General features: G+C 40.6%; 1 protein-coding gene across 1 annotated transcript; it reads left to right on the plus strand.

Moving 5' to 3' along the window:
* The first annotated feature begins 2,376 nt into the window (after positions 1-2,376).
* kcna10a (potassium voltage-gated channel, shaker-related subfamily, member 10a) lies at positions 2,377-4,293 on the plus strand. The gene has a single exon (XM_060937046.1). The coding sequence runs from the start codon at positions 2,377-2,379 to the stop codon at positions 4,084-4,086; it is 1,710 nt and encodes a 569-aa protein (XP_060793029.1). The 3' UTR covers positions 4,087-4,293.
* The last annotated feature ends 9,403 nt before the right edge of the window (positions 4,294-13,696 follow it).

Below are 13,696 nucleotides of genomic sequence, written 5' to 3' on the forward strand. Positions count from 1 at the left end.
GATCCCCTGATTGAGAGGCGGATACACTAACCACTAGGCCAGCTCACGGTTGATATGAACCCTATAGTAGTGTTTAAACCTTAGGCCTCAAAGCAACTGTCTGCCAGGAAGAAAAGAGAAAGGGTGGTCTGTTGTCAAAACAAAGGCTGGGTCACTGGCGGACATCATCCTAGCTTCCTAGCTAGAATCCTAGCTCCTTCCTAGCTGACATTCCACTTTATAAGAGTAGCTCCTCCTCCAAGGCATTAATTTGAACCACTTCAGGAAGTCTGTGCTTCTCATAGTGGTGTGAGTGTGGCATTTGTCTCCGAAGGTATGTTCAGTCTGAGATATGTCAGTATCTTTTGACATTTTTGTATACATTTTCCAAGTTATTTTTGCAGTTACAAAGGGTGAAATAGAATGCTAGTTACATAAACAACCTGTGCTTTTAATAACTCTGGATAACCACCAAACATTTCTTGTTATTCAGAACTGGTGCCAACCTGACAATAAGACAGGAAGATTCCAGGGAAATATGGCTCTATGACAGCAATACTTAATACACACACTACATCAAATTTCACTACTTGACTACTTTGTTGGAAGGTCCCAGCATGTTAGCACACAAAAAGTTATCCATTTGATTCTCTTGCTAACTCTCTATTCTATCTCTCTTTCTCTTTCTGCTCTCCCTTCTTCTTTACAGCTTCTAAAGCTATAGGGATTGGGTCATGATTTTTTTTTATTTTGTTGCATCTGGATTGATATCTCTTGGATAATTTACTTAGCATACTTGTGAGTCTGCTGAGACTGCTAACACGATAATACCCAAGTCAAGTTTTACGCTACGTTCACACTGCAAGGCTTAATGCTCAATTCCGATTTTTTTGTGAAATCCGATTTTTTTGTGAGGTCGTTCACATTAACAAATATATGCGACTTGTATGTGATCCTCAGTATGAACGAAAAGCGACCTAAAAGTGTTCCGCATGCGCACTGCAGGATACGATGACGTCACACGCAGTGAGCATGGCCAGTGTTTACGGAAGTAAAACCGCCCGGTTGCGGTATGACCCATCCAATCTAGCTTGAATAGCTGCATCCCCCCAAATGGAAATCAGCTCCCTAACCTCTGCGTCCTTCCATTGAGAAGATTCAGAACCTTCACAGCCCGAAGCGTCCCTCGCATTGATGTCATGCGCAGGGGCGCAGATACGTTTTTTGAACTGGGGGGGGACAAAAAACTGGGGGGGACAAAGCTGCCAGCAAACCAACCCCAACATGCCTGTCAAACTTGTTGTTAGTAACCATAGCAACCAAGCTCGAGCTTGCAACCTGTGCAGTCTGCGCAGCTCAACCAACCGAATATCAGTCTTTGTTTTGTTTTATGTGAGTTGTTGCAACTATGTATACACTGCTGTGCACCTCAATAAACCGAATGGTAATTAGTCTTTTGATTTTTCCGTGAGGTTTGCCTTATGCAAAGAAAGACAGCATAGACGTTTTTTCCTCCCTATAAGTAGGGGGGACCGAACGAGGTGAATTTAAATATGACTCGTCCCACCCTCTATCTGCGCCTGTGATTATGCACCATGTTGTTGTAACTTTTTTGAGAGACCCGCCGCCTACTTCAGCGCAGAATAGTGACGTTTGTGGCTTGTTGATGACGTGTAAGTCGGATGAATGCGACCTGGCGGTTCAGACTGAAGTCGCATATGAAAAGAGCGGATAGGAATCGGAATTAGCACTACATATCCAAACGGCCTGGGTCGGATTTGAAAAAATCGGATCTGTGTCGTTCATATTGTCAATAAAAGATCGGATACAGGTCACATATGGGCGAAAAGATCGGATTTGAGTCACTTCAGCCTGCAGTGTGAACGTAGCCTACTTTACAGTCTTCTGTGCTTCTACTTCACAGAGAACCATTTCTAATTAACAGTATGCCCACTGCAAAAAATTGAAAACTGAATTTGAGGTGAAAATGACTTAATACTAGTGAAATTATCTTGCTGCATGGACAGATAATTTTACTTGATAAGACATCTTAGAATAAGTTGGTTGCAATCTAGAACTAGGTTTAATAATCCCAGAATTAGTGTCTTGTATTCTTCTAATAGGAAATGCTAGATCATTTCAACTATTTTCAAGATATTTTCACTTGCTAAGACATCATTTTTTTGCAGTGTCTTATCTGCCAAAACACACCCATTCAGTTTTTGCACCCATATAAACACTGAAACCTCTCTTTTCTTTAATTTATAGGACTTTACACTTCAGAGCTCCCTCAGTGTGATGAGTATTGCCATGAAGCTCAATGCTGAAGTCCCAGCTAGGAATTTGAGCTGTAATTTAGCTCCCTTGGAGGTCTGATCTCTGTCATCAAGCTCACAGATGACTGTCCAAGCTGAGAGGATGGAGGTGGCATTAGTTGACTTTGAGAAGTTAGAGAACATGAAAAGTAATTTAGATGACCCAAGTTACGCCAATGACAAAGAAGCTTTGACTTTAGATATGCCAGAAAAAGGGCTGGTCCCCAATGTCAACCATGTCACATGTGCCCCAAGTATCCCTTCCTACCAAGAGAAAAGTCAGATTATGAGGGAGCCACAGTCCCCCTCCATACCATCCCCAACAACGAGAGGGCGTCCTAGCTGTGCTAGCCTGATATCCAACTGGAAACTTTTATTAAACATGGAAGGATCTCAGAGTGATAGCATATTCAACAAACTGGCCAAAGAATGCTATGAAGATCTATTTGTGGACAAGAAAGACATTGAGGATGGTGAGCAGAAAGTCATTATCAACATTGCTGGTCTTCGTTTTGAAACACGACTCAAGACCTTGGACCAGTTTCCTGATACTTTGCTGGGAGATCCTTTAAAAAGAATGGACTACTTTGATCCAATGAGGAATGAATATTTCTTTGATCGTAATCGTCCAAGCTTTGATGGAATTCTGTACTACTACCAGTCAGGCGGAAAGATCCGCAGACCTGCAAATGTTCCCTTAGATGTTTTCACAGATGAGATACATTTCTATGAGTTGGGAAGTGTTGCCTTGGAGCAGTTCCGTGAGGAAGAAGGCTTTATCAAAGAACCTGAGGTTCCTCTACCATCCAACGAGATCTCAAGACAGTTCTGGTTGCTCTTTGAGTACCCTGAGAGCTCCAATGCAGCTCGTGGAGTTGCTTTGGTCTCACTTATTGTGATTATTGTCTCCATTATCATATTTTGCATGGAGACCCTTCCTGAGTTTCATGATGACTCTGAGGTCTTTCAAGCCATGGGACTTCCAATCAATCATACAAAAGATGCTGGATTTCCCTCAATCTCTTCACCAAGTGCCACTTCCAAAACCATTACCACATTCACTGACCCTTTCTTCATTATTGAGACTGCCTGCATCATCTGGTTTGTCTTTGAGATTGTTGTTCGCTTCCTGGTTTGCCCAAGCAAACGCAAGTTCTTTCACAACATCATGAACGTTATTGACATCATCTCAATCATCCCATATTTTGTCACTGTTGTAACTGAACTGGCAACAGTGACCAATACTAACACTGGAGGACAGAGCATGTCCCTGGCCATTCTTCGAATAATCAGGTTAGTGAGAGTCTTCAGGATCTTCAAGCTGTCACGTCACTCTAAAGGTCTTCAGATTTTGGGTCAGACACTCAAGGCCAGCATGAGGGAGCTGGGCTTGCTCATCTTCTTTCTCTTCATCGGAGTTATACTCTTCTCCAGTGCCATCTACTTCGTTGAGGTGGATGACCCAAACACGCAGTTCAGTAGCATCCCTGATGGATTCTGGTGGGCCGTTGTCACCATGACTACAGTTGGATATGGAGACATGTGTCCCATTACGCTGGGAGGGAAAATAGTTGGCACTCTGTGTGCTATTGCGGGGGTTTTGACCATTGCACTGCCAGTGCCTGTCATTGTGTCCAACTTCAACTATTTCTACCACCGGGAGACAGAGCAGGAGGACAATAATGTGATATCTGAAGATTCTCAAAAATCAGGGAGTGTCACAAAACATGGGAGCAACTCATCTCTGAATAGGATAAATGAAAACTCCAAAGGTAGAAACACAAAAGACTAAAACATGCGAACTTTTGTGCTACAACATTTCAGTTAGCATTACCTTTGGCTGGTCTCTGAAAACCTGTGAATGTATTCTGAATAATCTGTGGCAGGATTCAGTGAAGGCTCTTTCAGTGGTTTCAGATTTTAGGCTCACACACCAAAAACACTTCATAATTCCAGAAAAGTGCTACCTCATGATGCCATTATCTGCAATTCCTAACAACATACCACATATAATTAGAGTGCAACAAAGTGTAGGTATATACTGTATAACTGTATGCTTGTTAGAAAACAACTAAAACTTAAGCACTGTGAAACAAACCTGAAAGATTTATAAAAATCTAATATTTACTTGCCATTGTACTACATTACATTACATTACATTACATAACATGGCATTTAGCAGATGCTGTTATCCAGAGTGACGTACAACAGTAATTCAGGGATTCAGCACTGTGCAAGTCTTGGCTGTGTTCACATTACAAGCTTATTTGCACAGTGCAGATTTTATTCTCGGATTGCATTGGTCTATATTGCAGGTTCATGTTTGCAACCACAACTGACTCAAAGCTGTCTTATTTGAATGCACCTGTTCCTCATGCCCTGTATACACTCAGTTTTGGTAGCTTCATTCCAGCTTTGCTTGAATCAGTTCCCCAATTATCGAGTCCGCCACCAATTTCCCCATCCTTCCACAGAATATTGTCACTGTTGTAGCTGTTCTCTATTGCTGTTTTGGTTCTCTGCTGACATTAGAAGATGATGATGATGATGATGATGACATGCACCTGTGCCTTGGAAAAAATCATTCATCATTACAATATGACAGTTTTCATTTATGTTGCATGATCACATATCTGATATGTATCCAATCTTGGACCACATATGAAAGTGGCTCAGGTCTGATTTGAAAAGATCAGATTTTTGTGTCCAGACAGTCCTGAAAAAAAAAATCTGATTAATTTTGTGTCACTTCAGCCTGTGAATCATACTTTACTGAGAATATTTTAAATAGCTCTTATACAAGGTGCGATGAAAAAGTTTGGGGTCCATTGTAAAGTCACAAATGCGCATGCACATGTTGTCAAAAAACGCATGCTACACCAAGTCATGATGTTGATAATGCGATGTTATGTGGCATACTGACTCACAAAAATCATTGCTCACTCTTGTTGCATGTGCATGAGCATGTCGCCTGCCGTTCGTTCACAACAGGAACAGTCTCTCAACCTTTTGATCACTCCTTTTATACAAATATATGTTCGTTTTCTAAGGTAATATCACGATGACTATAGTTTCCCACACTTACCCCTGCAATACACAGGACCACAATGGGCAAAATGTAATAATTTTTATGCTTATCTGACATAGAAATAGGAAAAAAAATATCATATGGAAATAAATCTGTAAAAAAAGTAAATGTATTCATTGACTTCCCTTTATTTTCATCTTTCTGAATTATGCTGGCCGCCATCTTAAAGGCTAGTCCATGACTTTTATTGTATACGTCTCAGCTTGTATTGTACATTCATTGTATACAGTCCTCTACAAAAGTCTTAGGCACATGTCAAGAAATGCTGTCGACCAAAAATGGCTTAAAAATAATGAAACTAAATGTTTCAACATAAAAAAAAATATTATAAACAGTAATCAGTGAGCCATAATAAATGAAACAAAGTCAGTATTTGGTGTGAGACGACTTTTTGGTTAAAAAAAAATCTCCGTCTCAGGTCCAGTGAGGTCAGTTTTATGTGGAAATGATCTGTAGGTTTTCCTGAGCATCTTACAGAACCAGCCCCAGTTCTTCTGGACACTTTGAGTGTCACACTCACTTCTTCATTTTACACCAAAACCCAGCGGCCTTCATTATGGTTTCTTTTTCATCTGGAAAGTGCTCTCTTATGGAATATGATGCTCAGATACAAACTTTTTTCCCTGTAACATTTAATTTTGTGCTGGAAAACGAACGTTTGGGCTCTAAAATGTTTTTATACTGACTCTAATATAGAAGTCATAAAATAGACATCTGTAACAAAGTTTGTATGAAAAAAAATCACATGCCTGAGACTTTTGCACAGGACTGTACTTCAGGAAGACAACTTACCCACAATGCATTGCTACAGTATGACAGAAAATGAAGCTGTTTACAAGCACAATAAAATACTTTCTGTTTTTAAAATCTAACATTTGATTTTCGGTGCTTAAAAAGGTTTTTATGAAGCCAACTTCTCCATCTGTACACGGCAGTTGATGGAACTTTCTGAGTTTATATTGAAACCAATTTAGTGTACTTGAAGGGTACTCAATAGAGTGTATACCTCCACCAAGGCACATATTAACAACATCAACATAAATTCAATTGAAGCTAGGGTAATACTAAAGCTGTACACCAAATTTCATCAAAATCCATTCACTACTTTTTGAGTTATGTTGGGAAAAGACAAACAAATGGAGGTGAAAACATGAGCTCCTCCAACAAAGTTGGCAGAGGTAATAATGGAAATTGTTTAGCCCATTTATTCACAGTTTGAAAAAAAAACAGCAACACAAGAAGCAGTGTGTTCTCTGCATTGTCTTCTCCTATTCCTTAATAACCTAGTCAGATGTTTAAACTTGCATTTATTTCTTTGGCACACACACTATCCAAAGTAACAAAACAAAGATAGCCAATGATATCCCTCTGGCAGTCCTTGGACTTGACCTAACAGTAACTAAGTATTAAAAATGACCTCTGGAAAGATATCAAACCTGTGAGTCACATGAAACTCAAAGATGCAACACTTAAGTAATCGACTTCATTCCCTTGTTCATCTTTAATGCTGGTGTCATTCAGAAACTGTGATCTGGGCAGGTCTGATATCAGTGTAAGAGTGATACTGTGCAGGTTTGGAGAACCCCCTCTGGAAACTCCCTCTCTCTTACGTTGTGTGTGTGTGTGTGTGTGTGTGTGTGTTACATAAGACACATTACTAATAAGAACCATCTCATCTTTCTTTGTAACATGAACATCCACTCTTTTTCCCCTCCATCAGGACTTTGCTTACTCCATTAATCCATTCTTTCTGTCTGTCCATCCAAAACAGTCTGGCTTGCCCTCTGAGATACGCTAATACACTCCTGACACACATCGACATGCTGGGCCTGGAAAGGCAAGTCTAACGGTCTATTCACTGCTACACCGCTTGCCTCATTCAGTCTTTAGATTTTATAAGTGATTCCATCGCAGGGGTGCCATTAAATCATTATAACTCTAAAAATACGCACATTTTCAGAATCATCTTTCTGATTAAAAAAAAGCCTGCATTTTACTATTCAAACCTGCGCTAACACATCTCAACTTTCATTGCTCATATGCTGCACTTTCTTCTTCATTGACCAACAGGGTTGAAAGTAACAGCGCTGAGTTTTTTTTTTTAAAGCTGAGAATTCATTTATCAATCTTTTTGAAAAAGTTGCATGCCATTTTCCACCAGATTTTTCCTCCAGATTTTCTTTATACGGAAATGTGCATGCTGATCACACATAAAGTGCAAAGTGCTTTCCCAACACAACTCATTTGCATTTCTGACACCCAGAAAACTTCATAAAAGGTCAAGTGCACAAGCAGCTGGGAGCACAAAATGAACAATCAGGGAAAAGATCTTATAAAAGAGAGACGTGGAAATTATTTTGACCCACTGTATTTATACCAATAAATATATTTATTAAAATATGTCAAAGTCTGAATAAACCGACTCAAAATATCCATTCGACGACAGTTTTTCTGGCTCCCAGCTGTTAAAATTTGATTGAAATCAAGCGCGTCCTGCTGTTACACTGGCTACAGCATGTGTGCCATGAAACCCCGATGCATTATTGACGCTGCTGAGAGCAAGCCAGCCTCTCCTGCGCAATTCCTCCACCAAAAATAACCCTCAAAGATTCACACAGATACAGAACTTTCCATTGAACTGTCCTTGTTAAAGATAGATTGCAATTCATGCAACTTTAATAGTTCAACAAAAACCTTCTGTGCCCCCTGAGCTGTATATAGGTGCTAATAGGAACAAGAAACTATGAGAGACACGACATTTTAAATATACAGTGATGCTTGAAAGTTTATGAACCCTTTAGAATTTTCTATATTTCTGCATAAATATGACCTAAAACATCATCAGATTTTCACACAAGTCCTAAAAGTAGATAAAGAGAACCCAGTTAAACAAATGAGACAAAAATATTATACTTGGTCATTTATTTATTGAAGAAAATGATCCAATATTACATATCTGTGAGTGGCAAAAGTATGTGAACCTCTAGGATTAGCAGTTAATTTGAAGGTGAAATTAGAGTCAGGTGTTTTCAATCAATGGGATGACAATCAGGTGTGAGTGGGCACCCTGTTTTATTTAAAGAACAGGAATCTATCAAAGTCTGATCTTCACAACACATGTTTGTGGAAGTGTATCATGGCATGAACAAAGGAGGTTTCTGAGGACCTCAGAAAGTGTTGTTGATCCTCATCAGGCTGGAAAAGGTTACAAAACCATCTCTAAAGAGTTTGGACTCCACCAATCCACAGTCAGACAGATTGTGTACAAATGGAAGAAATTCTAGACCATTGTTACCCTCCCCAGGAGTGGGCGACCAACAAAGATCACTCCAAGAGCAAGGTGTGTAATAGTCGGCGAGATCACAAAGGACCCCAGGGTAACTTCTAAGCAACCGAACGCCTCTCTCATGTTAATGTTCATGAGTCCACCATCAGGAAAACACTGAACAACAATGGTGTGCATGGCAGGGTTGCAAGGAGAAAGCCACTGCTCTCCAAAAGAACATTGCTGCTCGTCTAGAGTTTGGTAAAGATCACATGGACAAGCCAGAAAGCTATTGGAAAAATGTTTTGTGGACAGATGAGACCAAAATAGAACTTTTTGGTTTAAATGAGAAGCGTTATGTTTGGAGAAAGGAAAACACTGCATTCCAGCATAAGAACCTTATCCCATCTGTGACAAATGGTGGTGGTAGTATCATGATTTGGCCTGTTTTGCTGCATCTGGGCCAGGACGGCTTGCCATCATTGATGGAACAATGAATTCTGAATTATACCAGTGAATTCTAAAGGAAAATTTCAGGACATCTGTCCATGAACTGAATCTCAAGAGAAGGTGAGTCATGCAGCAAGACAATGACTGTAACACTCTAAGAAATGATTCATGGGGTTAGTAAGTATAGCTCAAAATCAAGAGCTTTTTCTGCATAAAAAATGTTTGTGTATGCATTATGATTTGATAACTTATTAAATTAAGTTGGTCTAAATTAAAATAACTTAACTCAATAATACATGAACTTTCAACTGATATTTCTGCCTTAACTCAAGATAGAGGTGTATTCAGTTAGCGCAACTTAAAAATCTGTGTCTGTGTTTGTTAAAAGCTGAGTACAGGGCCGACCTGCTCGGACATGTTCAGCACAAACAGAGCATGCACGCGCCTGTTGGAGGCCCCGGCTGAGCAGACCGCAGAGTGGAGAAATGCGTTTGCAAACTTTACGGCTTGGTGAGTGCAATTTTGACTCGTTTTATTCACAACAGCTAATAACTGCATCAGCAGACAGTACGACAGTACAATAAATCATTTTACACAACACTAGATGCTTTTTCTCGGTCAGCAGTGGTAATGTGTAAGCTAACATTTATATTGATTCTGACCTACCAGGATGGTGATGGGGATATTACGGGCGAACTGCTGAAGATTGTTATAACACGAGGTGGCATACCTGCAGCCCGCGCAAAGGTCATCCCGGAGGGAACAGAGGTCCTAATGGATGTGGATATTCCCAGAGCCTGTGCCTTGCTAGTGGGGCTGGTATACACACTCAACCTCAGCTACCCAAAAGAACTGAAATACTTTTGAAGAGTTTCAAAAGATATTCCTTGAGTTGGATGATCTGAAAGCAAGTCCTAAGGTAATGTTGCTTAAAAATAAACTGCTGTGCAAAAAAAAAAAAAGTGACGAGTTAGATATTTAAGCTGTCCTCAAATTAAAGAGGAAATATTGCCTTGTTTATTTGCAATGTGTTTACATACTGTATCGTCAGTGTACTGTTGAGTTTATTAACTACACCTAGTTCAAAGTAATGTACTTTTATACAAAATAACTCAAATCAGTCTCAAGAGCATGACTGTCAATATGTTCAATCTTTCTGAGACAGTTTTACAGGGCTATTTTATGTTGTAATTTTCCTGATTTATTTTATGAAGGCTACATTTTTGTGTACTATTAAAATGTCAATATACACTCAGTCCTGTTACTGTAAGTGAGATGCTGACTGGTGTTTAAATAAACAGATCATAAAACTGGAATTTAAATGTGTGATTTATTCTGACTTGGATAAATAAGTTCTTGTACTAAAAAAAATTAAGGTAACAATTTGCATGGACATTTCTGAGTAGAATGAAAGGAAAATAAATAAGTTAGAATAACTAAAAGGAGTAATTTTAACACAATTAAAATTAAGTTGGTTCAACTTAAATAAGCTTGTAAAGGACAAGGCAAATCATGTTGCTTGTACTAAAGTAGTTGAGTTGGCCTAACTAGAGAAGTCTTGTGGCATGTACTCAAGACTAGGTACCGTAAGTTGAAATAACTTGAAAATATCCATGCAAATTGTTACATCAATTTTTTTATGTTGGGCCAGCACATCATTTGTTAGAGTGCACACAAGTCGTTCTACCAAAGAATGGTTAAAGAAGAATAAAGTGAATGTTTTGGAATGGCCAAGTCAAAGTCCTGACCTTAATCCAATGGAAATGTTGTGGAAGGACCTGAAGCGAGCAGTTCATGTGAGGAAACCCACCAACATCCCAGAGTTGAAGCTGTTCTGTACGGAGGAACGGGCTAAAATTCCTCTAAGCCGGTGTGCAGGACTGATCAACAGTTACTGCAAACGTTTAGTTGCAGTTATTGCTGCACAAGGGGGTCACACCAGATACTGAAAGCAAAGGTTCACACACTTTTGCCACTCACAGATATGTAATATTGGATCATTTTCCTCAATAAATAAATGACCAAGTACAATATTTTTGTCTCATTTGTTTAACTGGGTTCTCTTTATCTACTTTTAGGACTTGTGTGAAAATCTGATAATATTTTAGGTCATATTTATGCAGAAATATAGAAAATTCTAAAGGGTTTACAAACGTTCAAGCACCATTCTCTATATTAAAAAATGAAGGTATTGTTTCCATTGCAATGTTGATTATTTTCCTATCATAGCACACCTAGAAGTTTTATCCCTCATATATGATAGGAATTTATCACCAATTAGTTTTGTTTTATTATTTACTAGAGAACAGCATAATTTTAAGACACTGTTGTGAAAAAATAAAGTGTCTTTTACATTTTAAATAAATCAATGAATTACTAGAGTTTATTTATTTATTGATGGCATGCAATATTATCATGTCACTTGTCTTTCATACATTATGTCACTTTCCCCAGTGGAGAATATGGGCCACTTTTTCCATGTAATAAAAACACGTGTTCTATTCCCTTCTAGTGGGTTTACTGATGGCATGTAATATTGTTATCTGTTGTAGTTTCCCTAATGTGAGTGGATACAGAAGCACGGCAGGCAGGAGCTAATGTTTGAACACAAGGAAGTGTGACAAATTGGTGCAATCCAAACGGTGTGGAAAAGGCTGTTTTCTCTCGGGATAGAGGAGTCAAGGGGATCTGCCAATATCCCTTCGTTAGATCCAGTGTTGAATAAAAGTGAGCAGCACCTAATTGATCAAGCCACTCATCAATGCGACGCATTCAGTCTGCGTTGAATTTAGACACCACGTTGACCTTTCTATAGTCCACACAGAACTGGACCAACCTGTCGGTCTTGGGAACCAGGACCACCGGGCTGCTCCAGTCACTGTGGGACTCCTCAGTTATGCCCATTTTGAGCATGGCCTTCAGTTCATCCTGGACCAACTTTTTTTGTGTTCGGGCAAGCGGTAAGGGCGGCTACGCACCACCACCTCCGGGGGCATCTCCATGTGGTGTTCTATGAGGTGGGTGCGGCCAGGTAGGGGTGAGAACATGCTGGAAAATTCCTTCTGCAACTTGGCTTCCTCTGTGAGTTGGGCCGGCAAGAGGTGGTCTCCACAAGGGAAGTATGGTATCTGGGTTTCCACTTGGGTCATGGGCAGGTGTGTCCCCAAATTAACAAGACCGGAGTGGCTTGAGGTGTTTTTTTTTGTACCTCCGGCCCCAGCTCCGCCTTCTCAGGGACTGCTGACACCAATGCCATGGGGACCCCCTCGTTCCAATGTTTTAACAGGTTGAGGTGGCAAATTTGCAATGCCCCACCCCTATCTGTTCGCCCCACCTCATAGTCGACGTCCCCAACTCGCCATGTGACCTCGACGGGCCCTTGCCACTTGGTGATTAATTTGGAGCTCGACATGGGCAATAATACGAGCACTTTGTCTCCCGGTGTGAACTCCCTAAGGTGCCTGACCCTGTCATACAGTTGGACTTGATGTTCTTGTACCTGCCGCAAATTCTCCTGGGTTAAGTGAGTGAGTATGTGGAGTTTTGCACACAGGTCGAGAACATATTGAATTTCATTCTTGCTAGGGGAAGGTCCCTCCTCCCAATTTTCACATAGCACGTCCAAAATGCCACTCGGCTTACGCCCATATAATAACTCAAGGTGAGAAACCTGTGGAGGCTTGCGGGACCTTTCGTACTGCACGGGCTCGAGCCATTTATCCCAATTATGTGCATCCTCACTTACAAATTTCTGAATTAAGTTTTTGAGTGTTTGATTAAACCGTTCCACTAATGCCCCTTTTCCACCAAAGCAGTTCCAAGGCTGGTTTGGGGCCAGTGCTTAGTTTGGAACCGGGTTTTCTGTTTCCACTGACAAAGAACTGGCTCTGGGGCCAGAAAAACTGGTTCCAGGCTAGCACCAACTCTCTGCTGGGCCAGAGGAAAGAACCGCTTATGTCAGCGGGGGGCGGAGTTGTTAAGACCAACAACAATAACAAGACTGTGAAGATCGCCATTTTTAAGTGACGAGAAGCAGCAGCTGTACAAATGCGAAGTCATCCATTATTATGTAGGTGCATTTGGTAATTATTAAGTGATCTCATTAAACCAGTCTCATTAAATTTGAAGGTTAATAATTAAAATGAATCAGTCTGGGTGGCACGGTGGTGTAGTGGTTAGCGCTGTCGCCTCACAGCAAGAAGGTCCTGGGTTCGAGCCCTGGGGCCGGCGAGGGCCTTTCTGTGTGGAGTTTGCATGTTCTCCCCGTGTCCGCGTGGGTTTCCTCCGGGTGCTCCGGTTTCCCCCACAGTCCAAAGACATGCAGGTTAGGTTAACTGGTGACTCTAAATTGACCGTAGGTGTGAATGTGAGTGTGAATGGTTGTCTGTGTCTATGTGTCAGCCCTGTGATGACCTGGCGACTTGTCCAGGGTGTACCCCGCCTTTCGCCCGTAGTCAGCTGGGATAGGCTCCAGCTTGCCTGCGACCCTGTAGAAGGATAAAGCGGCTAGAGATAATGAGATGAAATGAGATGAATCAGTCTCATTTGAATCGTTTGAAGTGAATCACTCAAGTGAATCGTTCAAGTGAATCGAATCAG

The sequence above is a fragment of the Neoarius graeffei genome, chromosome 13 (assembly GCF_027579695.1).
Source record: "Neoarius graeffei isolate fNeoGra1 chromosome 13, fNeoGra1.pri, whole genome shotgun sequence".
In the NCBI taxonomy this organism is placed as follows: Eukaryota; Metazoa; Chordata; class Actinopteri; order Siluriformes; family Ariidae; genus Neoarius; species Neoarius graeffei.